Source organism: Cydia fagiglandana, chromosome 3 (assembly GCF_963556715.1).
Source record: "Cydia fagiglandana chromosome 3, ilCydFagi1.1, whole genome shotgun sequence".
NCBI classification, from domain to species: Eukaryota; Metazoa; Arthropoda; class Insecta; order Lepidoptera; family Tortricidae; genus Cydia; species Cydia fagiglandana.
The window spans coordinates 17,689,770-17,704,694 of NC_085934.1; the positions used below are offsets into that span (position 1 = coordinate 17,689,770).

General features: G+C 40.0%; 1 protein-coding gene across 1 annotated transcript in view; it reads right to left on the reverse strand.

Moving 5' to 3' along the window:
• Window positions 1-14,925, reverse strand: part of LOC134680456 (atrial natriuretic peptide-converting enzyme) — a gene marked incomplete at its 5' end in the record, with an annotated part of 95,499 nt that overhangs the window by 43,106 nt on the left and 37,468 nt on the right. Inside the window, 5 exons of the mRNA XM_063539588.1 lie at window positions 829-1,010; window positions 1,518-1,665; window positions 2,633-2,851; window positions 3,296-3,448; window positions 3,925-4,057. Of these exons, the coding sequence (XP_063395658.1) occupies window positions 829-1,010; window positions 1,518-1,665; window positions 2,633-2,851; window positions 3,296-3,448; window positions 3,925-4,057 (835 nt within the window). The remainder of the gene's footprint in view (window positions 1-828; window positions 1,011-1,517; window positions 1,666-2,632; window positions 2,852-3,295; window positions 3,449-3,924; window positions 4,058-14,925) is intronic.

Here is a 14,925-nt window from a genome sequence, read left to right on the forward strand (position 1 = left end):
GTAGTTATTGCGTAGTTTGCACTATTAGGATGGTGGTTAGTTTGGAATTGTTTCGTTTGTAATGTCTAATTTGAATGATCATGCTAGTTCTTGTTTGGTGTACTTAGGTAACTGTAACTATGTTGTTGTTGACTGACCGTTACCTAAACTTTATTTCTTTTGTTTTTGCCCTATCTAGTTTGATTCCAAAAATATTGTAAAGAATCATTAAAGGTTCTAATTATGTATAGGAACATAAGACCAGAGCACACCGGCTGCGTGTGCGTAGACGTGCACTGAACAAAAAATGTTGGAGCTGTACACGCACATGTCACGCAAGCAGTGTGACGTCTCTTATAAAGAACAGTACTTATATTACAACGCGCAGGTGCACATGCACGTCTACGCACACGCATCTAGTCTAGTGTGCATAGTCCTCAAAAGTCCTAAGTCCTAAACTTTTACTTCAATCCCACTGAAGACAGGCGTTGAAACAGTCCCCAACCTTTAGTCAAAACTACGGTTTCCTTTAGGTACTTTTCGTTGTTGAATCAGCATAAGTATCCTTAAATGCCTAGATTATAAAGGTAGGTACTTGTAGAAACCAATACCAGTAACCGATTTTACAAACATTCAAGTCTTATAAACTGATACGATTGATTCGTGCTTGGCGGAAGGTCTGTAAGTATGTGCTGTAGCTTTACAGTGGTACGGAACAGTGACTGACCGTATTGCTCCGTGCATGCGGCCGGCGTGCGACTCGGCGCCACCGCCCGTGGCAGTACTGTTCATGTGCCTAAAGTATTTTACGTTATTGTAGCGTTACAATGGTAAGTAACAGTGACTGACCGTATTGGTTGCAGACGAGCTTGACATGCGCGGTGTCCTGGCCGCACTCGCGCAGCTCGCGCAGTAGGCCGCCCTCGCTGCGCAGGAACGAGTTGTACTGCCGCGCCGCGCCGGTGTACGCTCCGTGCATGCGGCCGGCGCGCGGCCCGGCGCCACCGACCGTTGCACTGCTGTTCATGTGCCTAAAGGATTTTACGCAATATTTTAGTAAATCACACCGGATTGTTTGTAATATAAGGCACAAAATTTGATTTGCCAGACTTGCCATCCCACATACCTAATATAAAAATAACAGTTTGAATTTTCCAATTAGTCCGACCGATGTATGCCTAACTTTAGTATAAAAGAAAAATAATTGCGTAATAACCAGTAAATTGGCCAATCGGACTGTTTATTTTAGTATCTGGCACAGCTTAGATTATCCGGCGCTAGTTCAAGTGGTTAAGATGTGGTCAAAATCTAGTAAGAAAACTGATATAGCCTTCACAAGGGCTAAATTCTCCTCTGACCCAAAAAGTGCCTATGCCAAACTATACGATTAGGTTGCCGAGAGCAACACTTCTTAAAAATGATGTTATTTGAAATATGGATAGAAAAAAGATAAACTAAAGCCTAATAAACTAACACGGTGGTCAAACAAGTAGGTAGTACAGTAACCCTGATCAGGGCTCAAGAGTTAGGGAACTTACGAATAACCCAGCATGGAGCACAGTTTGGTGGCCGTGCCTTCGTCTAGCGTGCGCGGGCTGAGACAGGCCGGGAACCAGGACTGGTTGGCGGCGCGGAATACCTGCAGCTCGCCGCGACCCACGTCGCCGTTCATCTCGCTTAGTCGCACTACAACAAGGCAATGAGAACAATTTTTATATAGGATGTAGAGTCTGGCTAAGCTAACTCTCCGCAGACTCTTTCTCTTTGTCGCTGCCAGTGAGTCAGTCAAGTCAGTGATAACTTATTTATCGCTGTCGCTGCAAGTCAGTGACAACTTATTTATTTTCGACGGACTCAAATAAATTAACGCTATATGGATTTCGATATAGATTTAAAGGGATGTCAGTTCAATACATGATTGTGTTATTATGTAATGGTACAAAATGTATGGATATGACAAATGTGAAAATTATTTCCTTGGTGGCGGGAAAATATAGGACTGCATTAATTTAAAACATTTCGTAACTATATCGAATTCAACAATATCATTATATAAAATTCGAAAACAAATTTGCCTTGGTTCTTGGTACCTAATTAAGAGAAAATTCATAAATAAAACCCGCATTGCGACATCACAAATCAATCCAGCATTCATCGTTGAAAATTTTTGGAATTGTGTAGGGAGCCAATGATACGGGCCCGTCAATTTATCAATACGCAATTACGAGGTTGAAAGGAATCCCCAAAATGGTCGTGAAAAGAAATTTTTGTGGCAGTATATTTATTCAATGCCGCTAATTATGAAGGAAGTATAATGTTTTTTCTTTAATGCTATATATAAGATTTGTAGTATAAGTCAAGTATAATAGTTTCATGTCAAAAAGTGATGCTTTGATCCTGTGTTATGCACTTATTTTCAGTTACTCCATTTTAATGCTGCTTGTATTGTAGCATTTATACATTCTGTCGCGCAAACGGTGCAGCGAAGATTTTCCGATTCTTAAATAACTTGAAAAAAAAATATAGAGTTTTTTTGCCTTTGACGTCGTCTGCCTCACTTAAACAACCTTTGGACGCTATCCCCTCATTTTAGTCATTTGACAAGCAATGCTTTACGGTATGAAAGAGCCCGATATCACTGAAAGATACTCACGACAGTTCCTCTCATCCTGGCCCCAAGGGCAATCGGAATGACCATCGCACATGTGGCTCTGCGAGATGCAGTGGTTGTTGCCGCAGTGCACGTCGCCGTTCTTCTTGCAGGTGCGACAGTTCAGCTCGTCGGACCGATCGAGGCAGTCGACGTGGCCGTCACAGCGCCAGTCGTGGGGGATGCAGCGCTTCACGTCGCATTGGAAGCCGCTGGGGCACACTGAGGAAAAATGTTATCGTTATCGGTTACTGAAGCAGGCATGAGATTACGCACTGAAAATAAACGCATAGTCCAAACACCCCTCGAAAAAAGAAAAAGAAACTCTTGTCCCTCTAGTCTGCCGAGGTCGATGCCAGCGTCGGTGGAATGAGGAGTATCTTGTGCTGATGTTACATGCGCAAGGTATCGATCTACACTATCTACAGACTAATAGGTGAGACGAGAAGAGACTCACTTGCCGATACAGATGCCGGTGTTGGTGAATTTAGCAAACATCTCGCTATGACGACTAATAATTATTGCACAAAATTTTGTTAGTTTGGGCCTACTTCCTCGCTTAATTATTACACCTCCCGGTTTGGACCTCGAATGAAATACATCGACCGTCCAGCCGATCCAACCGGCAGACGAAAGAGTAGCCTTATATGTGTAGCCTACACTTACCAGGTTTTGCAGCGCGGAACCTCGCCTCTTTCACCTCTCGGTTGCCGAGGCAGACATCGGTGTCGGTCGATTCGGGGAAGATTTCGCACTGAAGATAGTCGGGCATTGACAGCCCGAATACTTCTAGGAAGAAGCCGCAGCGACGCATAGTTTCTGGTGGAGTATAGTTTTGTTGGGTAATTTCGTAACTTGGTAGGATTTTACTGATAAAAAAAATACAATATACATATGTTACACATCCGAGCTTGACTAAAAATGTGAAGTTATTTATTTGATTGGTTTATATTATACATAGTAAGGAAATAGAGATAATGTCGCCCGAATATAAATTTTACTAGCTATTGTAAAATAATTGAATTATTTAGCAGTCCGTATATTATTGAAGACAGATATGGATCACATAATTATGGATAATGGATATAGTAGAAGAAAGCCGCACACGCCATCATCAGACGACCTAACGGCAGTCGCTGGCTCAAACTGGATAACGACAACTTCAGACAGAGAACTCTGGAAAACTTGCATGGGGAAGCTCTAATACATTTTTTTTTAATTTCATCGGATGTGTATTATTTTTTGTAATTGTGTTTGAGAAATTAAAGGCTATTTTTAATTTTTTTAGTACTAACCTTGACAAAGGCTCCTGCACGGGCGTACCATGTGGCCCAGGGGCCCGCACTTGGGCACGAACAGCGAACAGAGGAAGAGCGCCGTCAGCTCGTAGCACCGCACATCCACCACGGCGTCGTATATCTCCAGATCCTGGTGCCAAATACGTATAAATCGTATAATATTTGAGTGTTTTCCGAAATAAATGTACATTTCATTCATATCTTCAAAATATTGACTTCTTGGGCTCATTTTACTCAGAATCATTTGTACATTCACGCCTCATACATGAAAAAATGTTTTCTTTTCTTTCCACAGGCAATACTAATACTCATCATTCTCATCAAGACAATCCTAATAGCCCCAAACACAATTATGTAGTTTGTATTGCGTCTGGCCGCCTCCTGTCTCCATCGATTCATCAGATCAGCTCCATGTAATAATATTATGAGTGATTTTTATACTATAATAGTACTTAGGTAGTAGAAAATAGGTAAGTATATACTGCACTACATTTAATATTTTTATCTTTTTATCAGATAGCGGTTTTCATTAATGTTAAGTGAATTGAAAGTCGCAAATACAGTGATACTTGCGACTTTCATTTCACTGAAGCAATGTTGATTTATCTAAAATAACATTAACAACAACTTATTGTTGTTCGGAAAGGTCAATGTCAAAATTCTGGATTTGACAGAATACAAAGTACAATAGAGAAAATACAGAAGGTTTACTAAAGTAAGCGCCTACTTAAATTATTTAGTAAACTAGTAACCTAAATACTTAGTTTTTTTTCCAAACCCTTTCATCACTCAAATGCAGATCATAATTTAATTTATAGGGTGGCAAAAAATAACTGCATTTCCGTTGCCAGGGAGGTTTAGGGATTATACTGAGCAACTTTGACTACCTATGGGACCAACCATGAAAACGCGAAAAATATTTTTTCCCTCCCATAGAAAATGGACCAGCCAAAATATATAAAACAGCCTTTTTATTAACGATGTCGAGGTTGATCCCATAGTAAAAGTTGCTCAGTATAATTCCAAAACCTCCCTGTCAACGGGAATGTAGTTATTTTTTAGCCACCCTGTATACTTAGTATTTGTTTGTATAAATATGTGATTCAAATGTTGTATGTTGAATTTCAGCCACTTCCTCGTTTGAACCAAAGCTCGTCTCATTTTTGTTATTTTAATGACAGTGCTGTAACCAAATGCAAACGGAACTCCTCGTCTAAGGGCCACTTGCACCATCCCACTAACCCGAGGTTAACCGGTAAACCTGCAGCTACCACGGTTACCAGTACAATTTTACACTGGGTTAACGGGTTAACCCCGGGTTAGTGGGATAACGCGACCAAATAGCGGCTGGGCTCAATAGGCGTTTTTGAGGAGTAATTGATAAATGGACAGAGGACTGTAAGTACATTCAGTATTAACAGTAACGGATCAGACTAAGCGTCAAAAGTATCTAAAATTATCTAATAATTTAACAAAAATAGATATGTCTCTATTTATATGTAGAACAATAAGACAGCGATAGAAACTTTTGAACGCAAACTGTAGAATTCTTCATATGGAAAAATATTCCAGGTTGCCAGATACTTTTGGCACGCTCAATTCCTCAGCTACAATTGATCCACTTGTTAAAAAATACAGTAGGTAAATTGTGTATAATTATAAAAGTTAGTTAATTTCGCACAAGATGAACCTTCTGAAATTGCTTTTCAACTTTGGTTTATAAAATCATAAATGAACCAGTTGCGGACGACTTTTCACAACTTTGTTTGATTATTAAACGGGGAAATTTTGCTAATTCTTGTTATTGCTGGGATATTATAAACAAAGGTTTACTTATAAGATTTTGTTTTGCTTCTCTTTGTTTGAGGGAAGCGATGCTATTATTTAGAGGGCTCTTCTTACACGCCTCGTGCTGTAAGTACCTACATGTTTTATACAAACATGTTGTTTTGCGGCCGTCTTCAAAGCAAAAGGATCACATTCACAGTGCCTTGTTAGAATTATTCTCTGGCGTGTATTCGTGTAACCTCCGCCTTAGGTAATTAAATTTGGTTTTCTTGTATTTTACCGTTCCAGATAAACAACTCCACAAACTACGAACAAATCGCATTACTCGTATAGAGATCCCCTATTTAGGGTTCCGTACCCAAAGGGTAAAACGGGACCCTATTACTAAGACTTCGCTGTCCGTCCGTCCGTCTGTCCGTCCGTCCGTCCGTCCGTCCGTCCGTCCGTCCGTCCGTCTGTCCGTCCGTCCGTCCGTCCGTCCGTCCGTCCGTCCGTCCGTCCGTCTGTCACCAGGCTGTATCTCACGAACCGTGATAGCTAGACAGTTGAAATTTTCACAGATGATGTATTTCTGTTGCCGCTATAACAACAAATACTAAAAACAGAATAAAATAAAGATTTAAATGGGGCTCCCATACCACAAACGTGATTTTATGACCAAAGTTAAGCAACGTCGGGAGTGGTTAGTACTTGGATGGGTGACCGTTTTTTTTTTTGCTTCTTTTTGTTTTTTTTTTGCATTATGGTACGGAACCTTTCGTGCGCGAGTCCGACTTGCACTTGCCCGGTTTTTTTTTTATATACACATCAACGGCCTAGATAAGTAAGCAAAATCTTCAAAGGTTGGATAGGCTTACGGCGTAAGCCTTGTTTTTAGGGTTCCGTACCCAAAGGGTAAAACGGGACCCTATTACTAAGACTTCGCTGTCCGTCCGTCCGTCTGTCACCAGGCTGTATCTCACGAACCGTGATAGCTAGACAGTTGAAATTTTCACAGATGATGTATTTCTGTTGCCGCTATAACAACAAATACTAAAAACAGAATAAAATAAAGATTTAAATGGGGCTCCCATACAACAAACGTGATTTTTGACCAAAGTTAAGCAACGTCGGGAGTGGTCAGTACTTGGATGGGTGACCTTTTTTTTTGCGTTTTTTTGTTTTTTTTTGCATTATGGTACAGAACCCTTCGTGCGCGAGTCTGACTCGCACTTGCCCGGTTTTTTTTATGATATAGGAGCCAAACGAGGAGACGTATCAACTGATGTTAAGCAATTATCATCGCCGTAAAAACGCCTGATAATAAAGTTCTGTTCGAGTACGGAACTCCTAAAGACTGTGCGGGAAATACAACATTTTGTGAAATGAATCCTTTGGGAAATGAATCATTTTGGAGAAGATGCGCCAAACAGCGGTAGAGTGGAGAAGGGCGTGGAGGGCCGGATGAACATTGTTTCAGATTCATCCCGTTGGGATACAAGTCGTTGCCCGGCTGCAATCTGGCGCGAACATTCTTTGAAATCCCTGTATTCCTATGAACAACGCGAGTGTGGGCGTAAGCAACGTTTGGAGACGACAGTGCAGTGTTAGTATGTGCAATTGTGCACTAGATACGTATAATATAATTGTTACTTATTTATTTAAAGAACCATAGTCAATTTATTCGTAAAGCCAATTTACATATATTATCAACAGATCTTATAAAAAAAAAAATTAAAACATGCAAATACTACCGTCTTAATATCATGAAGTTCATATATATCTATGTTTATGTAGGTATTTTTGTTCGAATACTGCCCCAAATATATGTTGTTATGTTGATGTGAATTTCTTGAAATTCATCTACGTTAAAGTCCGACGCCACCTTAGTGGCTGTATTAACTTAAAATAAACCCCATTTAACCCCATAAAACTACAAAAAATACAAACTACATTCATAATATGAAATATAGGTACTTTTTTAGTTAATAGTCGTTCAAAAAATGTACCTACCGTAAATTAATTGTAACATAGTGGAAGGTAATATAAAACATAAGATAGTCGGAATCTGCGAGCTTGAACTATTTGGCTAAAGTCTTCCCTATATTGGCCAACACTTGGCCAACACTCTAAGGCTCTGTAGAGTGGGAATGTCAAACATTCTAGGTTATACGGCGGGAAAAGGTTGCACCTAATGAAAATATATGAAAGTGCCAGCTCTCCTAGAATTTTAGAAATAGAATGTTCCAGATTTTTCGTAGCAACACTTGACTTGTATTCAATTCTATTATATATTGTACAATATTATATTCTAGCAATATTTCATATTTTATTCAATTTGAAGTTTTGTGGATATGTTCTGAAATGATTCTATTCTTCAAAAATATTTTTTTTAAATATGAATAGTTTTTGTACGATCACCTATTTTCAGTAGGTAGATAGATAAATACCTGCATATTTTTTTATGAATTTTATTATCAATAATATAAGAACGAGTGAGCGTAATTTCCTAAACTTACACCAAATTCAGAGATAAACTTAAAAGTTTTCTATAAAATTCAGGAAATTATAACGTCGTTTGCGTTCACTATTCCGAGTTACGGACTAAGTTTTTACTAAACGACTTTGTTTGATGCAATTAGGTTAGTAGTTTGTAAAATATGTTTATACGTCGTTTACGTAATTATAATCTCATGAGTAATTCTAGGAAACCAATGAAAAATAATTTGGCCAAGCCCGAGATAGCTCGAGGCATTTAGTGTTCCGTACGGCTACCATCAGTTTGGCATTGACATAAACGCTACCGTGAACGTAATTTACTTTCTATGCATCTCGCTCGTACTGACATATTAGTGCGAAAGAGATATATATATTATTACCCGCTTTTTTAAATTACGTTCACGATATCGTACCGCTCGCATCGTTACATTTTACAGGGGTTGTTTGCCTGTTTTTAGGATACCGTATTCAATTAGGTACCCTATAGGAACCCATATAGTTTCGCAACCCTTGTAGTTTTTACTACATATTTAATATATCATTAATTCTGAGACAAAATTTGTTTGTGGTGGCTGAAAAAACTTTCAACAACATATGTAAATATGGAATTCGGAATATTACTAAAAAAAATGGAGACAGGCGGTATCAGGGACACAGGCGCTATGGTTGACGTGGAAAGTGGTGTAGATGTCGGCGGCAGATCGTAAAATCGGGCATATCGAGATATTCCTAGGCATATCATGAAACGCCGCCATTTCATGATCTGACTAACGACTACCAGCCATATCGTTCAAACCTCAACGTTTGACGATTTGCCTGGCTACGTTTAGGCATATCAAATAAGTAGGGTGTGATATTCCTAGGCAGATCATGAAACGCCGGCATTTCATGATCTTCCGAGCGAACACCAGCCATATCGTGCAAACCTCAAGGGGTGATATTCCTAGGCAGATCATGAAGCGCCGGCATTTCATGATATGCCTAGGGAACACCAGCCATATCGTGTAAACCTCAAGGGGTGATATTCCTAGGCAGATCATGAAACGCCGGCATTTCATGATATGCCTAGCGAACACCAGCCATATCGTGCAAACCTCACGGGGTAGATTTTCCTAGGCAGATCATGAAACGCCGGCATTTCATGATCTGCCTAGCGAACACCAGCCATATCGTGCAAGCCTCAAGTGGTGATATTCCTAGGCAGATCATGAAACGCCGGCATTTCATGATATGCCGAGCGAACACCAGCCATATCGTGCAAACCTCACTGGGTGATTTTCCTAGGCAAATCATGAAACGCCGGCATTTCATGATCTGCCTAGCGAACACCAGCCATATCGTGCCGACCTCAAGGGGTGTTCCGTTCTTAACGTTTAGTTTTTAAGTAATTAATCAAATTTCTGCGCGCTTCTACCGTTTATCGATGCAAAGCCAAAACGCACTTCAAAACGATACAATATTGACATTTTAGCCAATAGGATCGTCCAAAACTCTCGGGCGGCACGCTCAGGACGAGTCTCAGCAGTGCCTCTGTTGGCGAGAAAGAGAACTAGCGAGACGCCGCGGCATGCGGATCGACCGCTATCGATTTAAATCACATTATATGTATTAAGCCTTCAAAACTAAGTGTTTTAGTGATATATCGTGCGTGACAAAAGGCCTAAGACTGTTTAACGTGCCGCCGGCCGGCGTGTAAAAGATGAGAAGGTGCTGAACGTAAAAAAAGAACTAGTGGCATCGAGAGGATTCCGCCATTGCTGCAGTATCAGGTCAGCCCAGTGCGTGATATCCTTTGGTTATTTTATCGTGTTGTACCGTTTATTACCGGCGAGTATAGATATTTATGCTCGATCCTGAATGTTGTGAATTAGCATTGCATCTCAGCATTGCATCCAAAACCGCGTCGTTTTGCAACAAGGAGTGATATTCCTAGGCAGATCATGAAACGCCGGCATTTCATGATATGCCTAGCGAACACCAGCCATATCGTGCAAACCTCACAGGGTGATATTCCTAGGCAGATCATGAAACGCCGGCATGTCATGATATGCCTAGCGAACACCAGCCATATCGTGCAAACCTCTCAGGATGATATTCCTAGGCAGATCATGAAATGCCGGCATTTCATGATATGCCTAGCGAACACCAGCCATATCGTGCAAACCTCACAGAATGATATTCCTAGGCAGATCATGAAACGCCGTCATTTCATGATATGCCTAGTGAACACCAGCCATATCGTGCAATCCTCACGAGGTTATTTTACGATGCGCCCGGTATGAAGCTAGGAATATCAACGAATGCCAATGCTCTGATCGATCTGCCGCCTCTTTTATAAGGCAGATCGTGATATGCCTGGGCAAATCTTAGTCAGATCATGAAATGGCAGCGTTTCATGATATGCCTAGGAATATCTCGATATGCCCGATTTTACGATCTGCCGCCGACATAGACAGCTAATGCGAAAGCCGAAGGCCGAGCTCCGCGTAGGGCCGAAGGCCCGAAGCGTCCAGAATGTCAGTGCTTAAACAAAAAACAACAGTACAAGTGTCTAAGTGCGAAGGCCGAAGGCAGAGCCTTAGCAAAATGTCAGTGCCTTAGCACAGAGCAATAGTACAAGTGTCTAAATGCGAAGGCCAAAGGCCGAGCTCCGCGTGCATAGAAAAATAGTACAAGTGTCTAAATGCGTAGGCCAAAGGCCGAGCTCCGCGTAGGGCCGAAGGCCCGAAGCGTCCAGGATGTCAGTGCTTTAACACAGAACAATAGTACAAGTGTCTAAATGAGAAAGCCGAAGGCCGAGCTCCGCGTAGGGCCGAAGGCCCGAAGGGTCCAGGATGTTAGTACTTAAACACAGAACAATAGTATAAGTAACTAAGTGCGAAGGCCGTAGGCCGATCTCCGCGTAGGGCAGAAGGCCCGAAGCGACCAGGATGTCAGTGCTTTAACACAATAATATTACAAGTGTCTAAATGCGAAGGCCGAAGGCCGAGCTCCGCGTAGGGCCGAAGGCCCGAAGCGTACAGCCTGTCAGTTCTGTGTTTAACCACTGACATCTTGCAGGCTTCGGCCCTACGCGGAGCTCAGCCTTCGGCCTTCGCATTTAGACACTTGTACTAATGACCTGTGTTTAGAACTGACCTCCTGGATGCTTCGGGCTTTCGGCCCAACGCGACTTCAGCCTTTGGATCTTGCGATTTAGACACTTGTACTTTAAAATCAAGGCCCCAACGTTGCCTGTTCTCTTTGACGGCGCAGCAACTAGTATCATTTCTCTCTCCTCGCTCTTTTAAAAATGCCGTTTGTCAAAAAAGGACAACCATACTGTTGACAAGATGGACTTCAAATCAAGATGTTATCGTTTTAGGTGAAACCAGGTTGTGTGTGTGTGCGTAAAAACGTATATGTGTGCTCTTTTAGGGATGTGAAAACTCGATTTTAATAATGTTATATATCGATAAACGCTACACAGCGGAACCACAGAATAAATAATAGTACTAGGTACAGAAGACTCACTCTCTAACAAAACGCGTCTGTCACGCGAAACGCGCAGCTTATGGCAAACCCCAAAATTGGGGTCGAACGGATGTACTTTTAGCTACCTGTAGCAAAGCTGAGTGAGCCACGGCCACGCCTGGCGGAACGAAATAGCGATTAATTGAAGCTTCAATATCTTCGTTAAACCTAAACATAATTGAAATGCTAATGGATAATGAATATATTATGACATAATAAAATAATTCAATTATTGCGGAACACATATTTTAGTAGGTATTTATGTATTTTAATTAAATAATAGCTGAACTTTCCCTTGGTTCCCTACTGGGGCGTGACGCGTGACGATAAAATTGTGATCTGATAACCACAATAAACGATAAAAGTGTTTTTGTTCATTTTAGGTATCGTTAAACCTTTGAAGTAAAATTAAAATTGCAAGAAATGTCGATAGTTTATCGACATGGCTACAGCAAGGTGGGCCACATTGTTAATCGTACACTAAACAAAAGTGGTAACAGTAACAGCTCGATTAGACGGAATCTTTTTATATTATATATCTATGTTTAAAATACTTGGAAAAGTTACGGGAGGCAAGCGTCTGTCGGACGCTTCGGACCTTCGAATCGGTCCTACGCAGAGCTCAGCCTTCCGAATATTGTGTATATTGTTTCGACGAATCAGATACTCTCAATAAAATCTATAGATGAGGCCATAGCTGTAAATAAATATTAAATGACTTTATTATCTCTATACGCTTTACAAACTCTATGTGTCATATTGTGAATAAAAAAAACACAACGACAGTGAAGAACGGAATTCTTAATTTGAATTTTTCATATTTTTGAGATACCTAGTCCATTGGTTGGAAAGCCCGTTCGAAATTTAAACTTTATTTGCAATACAATAAGGTTGTATTTTGTAGATCTCTCTCATACTTATAGTAGGCTATTCAGATAAAATTAAATATCCCACAAAAATAAGCAAGCAAAATTAAACTTTGTGTCAAAGACATAAGTCATAAATTTCAATGCTAAAGTTTTAACTAAGGATCTTTCTCATTAAAGCTACTGCGTAATATGAAATGACCAGTGTAAGCATTAGTTAGCTAGTCCTAAGCATAGATTTATAAGGCATAGATCCCTAGTCCGTACACCCCCAGTGAAGCCATTTCAAGTGCGACGACGTCTCGTCACACTCGTATCGTCGTATTCGAACGGCCGTCGCAGTACTCAAAGTCAAATCGGTGTGTGTACACCTCCCGTTTAAAAATCAAAAACTACAGGAAAGATGGTTGTTTGTATAGTGAATGGGTGTCACAACACATCATATAATAAAAACAAACCGCCCGATATTACATTTCACGCGTAAGTACCGAGTTTAAGGTGATATTTTTACATAATCGTAAATACAAAAATTTTCGTCAGCTGCCATTTCTTCTAAATGTTGCCAGTGTAGTGAATATTTTTTCCTCCAAATGGGACATGACGTCTACATTCTAAAATAAATACACTCAATTGAATTTCATTGTATAATTGTAGAAAATTATTATTAAGTTAATTATTTAGGTACTTAGTTTTTTTCTTATTTTTATTATGTGTAATGTTCGTTTCAGTTTTCTGACTGATCTGCTGTCTGCGAGATGGAAGGAAAAAAATTAGACTAAATCGGAATGACGCAATATGGAAACATTGGAAACCGACTAAACACAGTCGAATATGCTCTGTCATATTTAAATGTATTCTTATTATTTTATGCACTTTTATTTTGTTGAATAAAAATAAAATAGTAAAAACTTATCAGCTATTTATTTAAACCTTATTTCACAAAGTACAGAAATGCAATAAATCCCAAAATAAATAAAAAGCTTTTGCTACAAAATCGAATCTACACACTTCTTAATTATTAATAACCAAGTGTGGATGTTGTTAAAAATCCCCTACTTTGAGAGATGTAAATGAATACTGGCAACATATTTTGTATATATGTGTGTGTTTGCTGAGCGTAAAACACGAGCGTCGCACGCACACATCCATCGTGTTTCGGCTTCACTTTTGGCAGGTTCACCGTATGGGGACTATCTGTCTATGCGTTATTAGTTTAAGGCCCTAAGCAACCAAAGACCAGGCTCCAGTTGAAAAACTAATAAAGATAAAGTTAAGCTGATAATTTTCCCGCCGTCTCCATGCTTCTTTAAGTTGGGTATTGACTGGTCAGCTACCTATTAGCTATAGTTTTCGCGAAAATCGCCAGGACAGAGGTGAAAATTTTTGTATGAAAACTTGCAACTTTAAATACATTTTTTGACGAAACTATTGCAGTCTAAAATGAAGTCAAAATCAGTCCATCGACTCAATTTTTTGCAAGCTTTCTAATGGTACCCCACACGATTCTTACAAATGAAAAAAGTTTCAGCCTACCCCTCTCAACCCCCTAAATTTCCCCCTTTAATAAGAAATAAGCAGTTTTGACTTATTTACAATATGAGTGGTGGTAATTGCTATAACTGTTCCAAAGTTTAGGTATCTATGTAAAACGGTCTCTGAGAAAAACGTATTTAACTGATTTGCAAGACCGAAGTGATCCCATAAGTGTTCCGTAAACAAAGTTTTGTACGGAACACTAAAAATTGCTCTCATACTGCGTTCACATGACAACATGATGTTCTCTTCTGTCAGTTCTACTGAACAGTTCTAGTATAGTTATTTCACAGAAATAAAAACACACATACCCTACGTAATATCAAAATTAAGCTACTGGCTTAAAGGTAGCTTTAACGTCTATAAAATCATTTACTGTAGGTACATAAGGTGCAACTTTACCACTCTAGTGGGGTAACTAGCACTAGACGTGCGCATGTCGAAAATTTAAAGGGCCATATGTACCTAATGTACCTACTGTAAAACGTTGTCAATACATGTGCGAAAAGGTAACTCGCAACTTGTGTCGATTTAAAATACTCCCTTCGGTCGTGTTTTAATTTATCGCCACTCGTTGCGAATTTCCTGGTTGTCGCACTTGTATCGTTATGTACCTACTATTACAGTATGGTACGCCTTAACAAAGCCCAAAATCTACTTGAAATCATTGGAAATATCTGAAAATAATTTACAAAGCAAGCTGTCCAAAGGAAAAGCCGAGGTAATGATTCGATTAAAATTGTAAAGCCGCCCTTCGCTACGCCTTCCCACCTGTAAATTATAAGCAGTATTCTAAAGGCCCCGTCACAATACCGAACGA